Source organism: Perca flavescens, chromosome 17 (assembly GCF_004354835.1).
Source record: "Perca flavescens isolate YP-PL-M2 chromosome 17, PFLA_1.0, whole genome shotgun sequence".
Taxonomy (NCBI): domain Eukaryota; kingdom Metazoa; phylum Chordata; class Actinopteri; order Perciformes; family Percidae; genus Perca; species Perca flavescens.
Window position 1 is genome coordinate 30811931 of NC_041347.1, and position 7517 is coordinate 30819447.

The 7517-nt window shown below is 40.1% G+C and overlaps 1 protein-coding gene across 1 annotated transcript; it reads left to right on the top strand.

The window, feature by feature from the left end:
* Positions 1–5826: 5826 nt before the first annotated feature.
* LOC114572278 (vicilin-like seed storage protein At2g18540) lies at positions 5827–7517 on the top strand. The gene has a single exon (XM_028603843.1). The coding sequence runs from the start codon at positions 5879–5881 to the stop codon at positions 7403–7405; it is 1527 nt and encodes a 508-aa protein (XP_028459644.1). The 5' UTR covers positions 5827–5878; the 3' UTR covers positions 7406–7517.

Consider the following 7517-nt stretch of genomic DNA (forward strand, 5'->3'; position numbering starts at 1 on the left):
TTGATGTCTGACTTTGAATTTGATGTTTAAGAAGGTGTGGAAACGCTGAATGATATGATTTACTATAAGGAAGCAACAATAAAGTTCCTTCCTCTTATTCTTTAAGCTTAAAATACTAACTATCTATAACATAAACATTCGGCCAACGTGTATCTTTTGCTGCGTTCCAGGCACAATTTTTAGCCTGTAAGTTACGACTTCAAGTCATGACTCACGACTTGGCAACGTTCCAGGCAAAGTCACGAGCTGGCTAGCTAAACATTGTGCTGTTGGCAAGGTTCAGTATAGGCTACCTAACGTTAACGTTAGCTAGCGGCTACCTAACGCTGACGTTAGCTAGCGCTAGCTGATACTAGCGATTTCTAGTTGGCAACATATTTTGGGCTTCATTTAATAAACATAACCTGTAGTAGTACACAATTGTGTGTGCATTGTTTTGATTACAATGTGCGCAATTACTTTACGTTGCTAATTTTTGTCTATTTATTCTTATTTGTCACTGTTAATCACCGGTGTCTGTACAGCATCAACAGGGGTTGCCATTGTTGTTTATGTGTGTGTGACGTCAAAAACTGTAACTGGGAGTACAACGATCTGGTACGAGTTCACGAGTAGTAAGTTATTTGTTTGACTGCCGTTCCAGGGCACTTTCACGGCTAGAAAGTTGTGAAAACACGGGTTACGGGTTGCCTGGAACGCAGCATTAATCTATAACGTCAAAAATCAGAGCCACACCATACCAGACCATTTCCAACTATTTTTACGTAATAGCGCAAATATTAACTCAAGGTCAACGAGCTTTGATGTACCTTCCTCCTTCTCGTACCACCAGAGGGCAGCACTTTATAAAATAAAGAGGTGTTTTACAATGGAATAAGTACACCTGGCATGCAGCTCATCCTTCCTACCTGAGTTTATTTCATGTCCTTTGTTTTCATTTGTATTTTTATTTCCTGTAAATTAGGTTTTAGTCACCTGGTGAGGTTTCACTAGAAAAATCACGTTTCTCTGCCTGCTCCTGGTCCTCCTAATAACATAAGGAAAACATTCAGTCAGAGCTAAGGTGTCTCTAACACAGTGTCAATGACTACTTGTAAACTGCTGTCAAACTGTAAAACTAGGCAGCGCTGATGAAATATAAATATAAAAAAAAAAGAATCAGCAGTGTCGAATTTTACAGTTTGACTGCAGTTCATGAGCATTGACACTGCATTAGAGACTCCTCAGATGCGATTGGTTGTTAATCTTAGGGCACGGTGGAAACTTGCAAATGCCATCAGTAGCAGTAGGTGGAGTCAGAGGAACATGATTTTTTCACAGATAATCTATCTAATCTGCTACTGTCAGGATATAGCGACAGTTTCAGGAAATATGACAAAAAGTTATTTTTATAAAAGTTATCCAGAACCTTTAACTTCTGCCAAAGTCATTTTCTGGTAAGATACTTGTACTTTTACTTTATAAAAGATTGATCAAATTTGAAGTAATGTTTGTGTCCGATACTCACTCTCTTGTTTGCTCTGGTATCTCTTAAGACAGATATGTGGCGGTTTAGCTGCTAAATGTTCCACTTTCTTTACCAGCTTGTCTCTAACTGTGTCTGATCACAGCTGCTGGAAACAGGGTTGATGAGAGCAATGAGACTGAAGCATACAGTAAGTGTGTCACAGCAACTACACAATGAGCTAAAAGAGGCTAAAAAAAGAGCATAGTGAGAATTTACAACAGTTGATTACAGCAGTACAATACATTTATGTTAATATAAAAAATAGGATAATTCAGGTTTACATTTCCTTTCAAGACGATAGTTTTAAATGTCCATATCTGTTGAAGCCGATTGCTCCGTCTTCATTTACTCATTTAAATGTTCAAGAAATTAAAAGGTTTTTTGTGATGTTTCCTGTTCAAGGGCCAGGTTCTTTTTTTTTTGCCTCTTTTTAGTTCCCAAAGCAGAATTAATCATCTTGAGCCATTAACTTACCTGCAATAAACGCTGAGTCAACTTTCATCCGCGAAAAACACCCGCAGTTGTCATTCCACCTTGTTTTTGAAGACTTAACTGCTGAAAAACCTTGAAGTGATTAAGGGTTGAATCCTTTTCTAATTTCAATTCCCACAGAAACAACTTTACTGTCTGAATATCAATGGACATATTTAATTCCTGGTTTGTGTGTGTTTGCATCAGGTCTTCTTCGAAGCCATTTGTTGCAGTGACAAGCCTCCTTATCTCTACAGAGCTCAGCTGGCTGATTTGAATGAGGATGTGCTGAATGTTCTCCATTGGTTTACATGGATCACTTTGTGTGTTCATGATAATGCAGAGGGTGAATATTTGCATGAAAAACAGATATCAATATACAGCAAAAGCCTTTAACTTTAATTGCAAACATTCGCTAAGGTCATAAGGCGTATGACTGGTAATTGTTGATTTTATTTAGCTATGCCAAATAATATTGTGAGTAATAATTGGTTGGACTATATATTTTAGTATTATTTCAATTATTAGTTGTTGGTACTTGACCCCTAAATATGTTCATAGCAGCAAAAATGACAAAGGGAGGGATACAGTTAAATACACAGGCTGTGTATGTATGTTATTACATTATCGGGGTCACATGACTGATGTTTAAAGAGCTCATATTATGCTTTTAGTTTTTTTCCCTTTCCTTTATTGTGTCATATATCTTTTTTATCCATTTAATAGGTTTACCGCCAGATTTGTCCTTTAATGTGAAGGCTCAGTACTCCACACAAGAACAAGGTGTCGCCAAATCACTAAGGCAGGGCTCGACATTAACTTTTTGAGGAACTTGTCCTTTGGACAAGTACATTTACGTTTCACTTGTCCATGCACAAAAGTCACTTTTCCGGGTAAAGATTTATCATTTTATAATGTTTTTTTGTTTTTTTTGTGTGTTTTGCTAATGCAGAATTTGAACAAACCGTTGAAAGCATCCAAACACTATCAACAATAATAAAATTCAGTTGAAACAGTAGAAACAAAGTATGTCCCAAGTATAGATTTCCCCTTCAACAAGAAAAAAGGATCTCCAGACTCCATAATGCAAAGCAATACTTTGCACACTGTTGGGCAGTGTGTGTCACCAGAGGTAGTGGTGACTTGAACTTATACTTTATCTAAAATAATTTTGTAGACAGAACAACTTTTTTTTCTCTACAATTTCAATTTCTACCCGGCAGAGGCTGATTTACCAAGGGATCCTTGAAAAGGTGTAGTTACTTTACAGTTGATTATTAGCTGATATTGAATCTGGCATGTCGCGGAGCTGAGGTTTTACAATAACTGACGGCCAAATGAGCAGTGGAGTAGTAACGTTACGAGGCAGAGAGCCAGCTGCTGCTAAATGAGACAAATTAACTTAATGCTTCATCCACACAAAGCACATTGTTATCGCCACGAGTGACCGTATTCAGCTCATTTTCTGTGAACTATGTGGTGACGGGATCACGTTAAGGCGGAGTTAGCAAGCTAACGTTAGCCAGCTAACATCGGCTGGCTGGCTTGCTGGTTCCGCTGTGCTTTTATGCTGCATCGGTTACAGAGAAGGAGCTGACCCGCTGCCGCTGGTTCTAACGTTAGACCCTGCAGCAGCGGGTCAGTGGACTGCTAACGTTAGACCCACTACTGCTGGGTCTAACGTTAGCCGTCCGCTGACCCGCTCTCCTGATTGGCCAATCAAAGCATTTTGTGTCGGACACTGGTTCGACGGATTGTGGGGAAAAATATATATTTGTTTCAAATAGGTAAAATAAAATCAGTAATATAGACGTAATCAGTGGCACATAACGTGAAGTAACATGGCATTTTATTTTGTCCCCGACAAGTGGACCATTCTTAATGTCGAGCCCTGTGTTTTTACATACAATAATTGACTTCAACTGATTAAACGTTGAAGTTGAAAAAAGCATCAAGAATGTTGCAAAAGCGTCAAAAAAAAAAAAAATCTAAAAAACTTTAAGAAAAGCATCAAAAAGGGCACCAAAATCATTGAAAAAAGCGAAGCGTTGATTAATCGGTTTGAGTCATTTTTTATGAAAAAACAAGTTTAGTTAAAATAAAATTAGGCCTATATAAAGAAATCTCATGCTACCTTTTACCTGGGTGAATACTCACTACAGGCTTTTCTGGTGTTACACCAAAATCTGTGACCATCAGAATGTGTGCCCTGTAGCGCAGTCTACCTGCCGTAAATCATTTTGTGACTTTGCGGGAAAAAAAATCAGACACGGGCAGAAGCATTAATAAAATCTATATAAAATTATCATTCTTTTCACAGTTAGTCTCATTTGCTAGCAAACGCCACTATGGCCACGCCAAGACCCGCCCTACGAAGCAGCTCGATTGGTTGGGGTTAGGCATTTGACCTCGAGCGGTTAAGGTTAGGATATTGTTGTGTTTCTTTAGAAATAAACAATGGACAAATAGTCTTCAAATGCTTCAGATGTAAAGTTATTCGCTGTCAAAGTGACGCCAAAATGAATGGCAGTCAATGGGTTGTAACAGAAGGTGACTGCTTGTTAGCCTCAGAATCTCCCCATAGGAGGTACGCTTTCCGGATGCTCGATTACCCCCTTGGTTTCACCATGTCTAAAATCACATCACAGTATGGGTTCCAAAGCCATTTTAACCTGGGAACACTGGTACACTGCCACTGTTGCCTTGTAAATGACAATATCCGGTCTCAGAATATGAAAAAAAGGTATTTTTCTCTATTTGTTTTTTATTGATTTTATTGCAATATGAAACAGAAAATGAAAATCAAAGCATTTTAAAAAAAATAGCAAGAAAAAAAAAAAAAAAAGCACTGTATTTCAGTTTTATATGTTGTATTTTAAAACAAAAATCAAACAACCACAACGTTTTTTAATACCCACACAGTTAAGCGGAGGATAAAGTCACATAACACCACATTGGAGGTCCAATAAGAAGTGTGGGCCTGTTTTGTGGCTAGGGGTAAAAGGAACGAATGCTGAGGGAAGGTCAGTCAATTTTCTGCAGAAAACTGCTCAGGGTCTTTCAATTTAATAAAGATCTATTATTGCACCATCCAGTCTCCCTGAAGATTCTTTGATTCAACAAACCTGCCTACAAAAATACACAACAATATCAATGCGTGGAATAACAATTCTGATTGGTTTATCTGTATCTGGGGTCGGGTCTTACACACATATTAAAGTTTGACTGACACATTTTGGGCAAATCATTTGGAAAAAATCTTGAAAATCATGTTGACTTCTCCTTAACGATTGGGTCTGGAAACTGGAGGTTAGTTAGAATCAAAAGAGGAGGAGACAATGATGACATATGTATATATTCGCCAATAAAAGTAAGTATTTATTTATAGAATTTGCAGGAAAAATGTCCCGGATACCATGCATGAGTTGTGAAGTACGGCAAACGTCTGATTCTTTAAGTGTTTTTCTCCTCAGCGTTACTCAACACAGAACCTTAAAAGGTAAATGTTATGTTCTGACCTACATTTTAGATTATTTAAACTTAGTTACTGGGTTTTACAAAGCTACATTGAGTATAAAGGCAACCTATTTCACCATATAGGTTCTGATTACAGCAGGTTTAAAACTGGACCCATGTAAGATGGCCGCCATATAGTTCCATACCGGAATGGCAAGTCAAGATGACTGCATTGTGGTTCCATCCCAGAATGGCATGTCATTATGACTGCATTGTGGTTCCATTCCGGAATGGCATGTCATTATGACTGCATTGTGGCTCCATTCCGGAATGGCAAGTCATTATGACTCGCCCTTGCCACTTTCATTTCTACAGTGTACGTAAAGGAGAAAACAGAAAACCAAAGTCTTCTTCGCACAAGTAAAGTCTTCTACAGACAGAGCCATGGATAGACCTGCAGAGAGTCCGCATTGCCGTCCAGCTCCTCCTCAAAATGCTCTTGATCTTGCTTACAAGGAGATCAACCGCATGAGAGCGGAGATACACAGGCTGGCACAGAGTAATACACAATTACTGAAAGAAAGGGAGAGCTTCTGCCGAAGGGAACAAGAAAATAACCGTCTGGAAAAGTTTCTAGAGACGAGGACGAAGCAGTTTAATACTGAAAAATCAAAGAACTTCACCACTCTCTCAAAGGAGTCAGAAATCTCCAAACTGAAGGAAAGTCTCCAATTCCAGCAGGAGAAGACGGAATACCAGAAGATTGTGGACCGGACGGAGGAACAGATCCAACAGAGGGACACTATAATCCTGGACATCAGCAAGGAGGAGGGTCTCTCTCAGATGCACAAAGTGACCACGAACCTGCTGCAGAGCAAAGAAGCCAAACTCCTGGAGAGCGAGAAGGCTTGGCAGGCAAAATACACTGCTTTGGAGGAGAAGTTCGCCAAGGACCTTGCCAACAGCGAACAGAGCTGGGTGACAAAAGTCAAACTGATGGAGGACAAGATGAAGGAACTGGAGGAGAAGTTTGCCAAGGACGTGGCCGAAAGAGAAGAGAGCTGGGTGACAAAAGTCCATTTGATAGAGGAAAGAAAGAAGGAACTGAAGGAGAAGTTTGCCAAGGAACTGGCCGAAAGAGAAGAGAGCTGGGTGACAAAAGTCCATCTGATAGAGGAAAGAAAGAAGGAACTGGAGGAGAAGTTCGCCAAGGACGTGGCCGAAAGAGAAGAGAGCTGGGTGACAAAAGTCCGTCTTATAGAGGAAAGAAAGAAGGAACTGGAGGAGAAGATCGCCAAGGACGTGGCCGAAAGAGAAGAGAGGTGGGTGACAAAAGTCCGTCTTATAGAGGAAAGAAAGAAGGAACTGGAGGAGAAGTTCGCCAAGGACGTGGCCGAAAGAGAAGAGAGCTGGGTGACAAAAGTCCGTCTTATAGAGGAAAGAAAGAAGGAACTGGAGGAGAAGTTCGCCAAGGACGTGGCCGAAAGAGAAGAGAGGTGGGTGACAAAAGTCCATCTGATAAAGGAAAGAAAGAAGGAACTGGAGGAGAAGTTCACCAAAGACCTGGCCGACAAGGAAAAGCAATTGAAGGCCAGAGCATTATCTTGGCAGATTCATTACAGAATTCTGGACAAGAAGTTCAAAGCGTCGCTGGCCAAGAACAAAGACTTGGAGGACGACAAGCTGGAGCTGGAGGAGCTCTGTCTGGAAACGAAACAGAAGAAGAGATTCTTCTCGTTCCGCAAGAATAGGGCCGAGGACAGAGACACAGTGTTGGAGAAAATGAAAAGCAAAATGTACGAGAAGGAGATGAAGAAGACAGCAGAAGCGAAAAAAAAGGAGAGGAAGTTGGAGGACTTTTTGACCAGCGTGGACAGAAAGACAACAGCAGCTGCCGCTTCCCCCACTCTTCGTCCGTCACTAGCTAACTCGCCGGCTTCCGACCTTTTTCGTGTCAAGAACACACATTAGGTCATGGTACCCCCATTCTATAAGATTTTGATAATATTTCTGTCTGGATGTGCCAACTTTGTATAAATGTACTAGGGCTGAACGATTTTTGGAAAGTAATGTAATTGCGATT

Coding starts and splice junctions, on each gene's coding strand:
- LOC114572278 (XM_028603843.1), top strand. CDS start 5,879: ATGGATAGACCTGCAGAGAGTCCGCATTGCCGTCCAGCTCCTCCTCAA.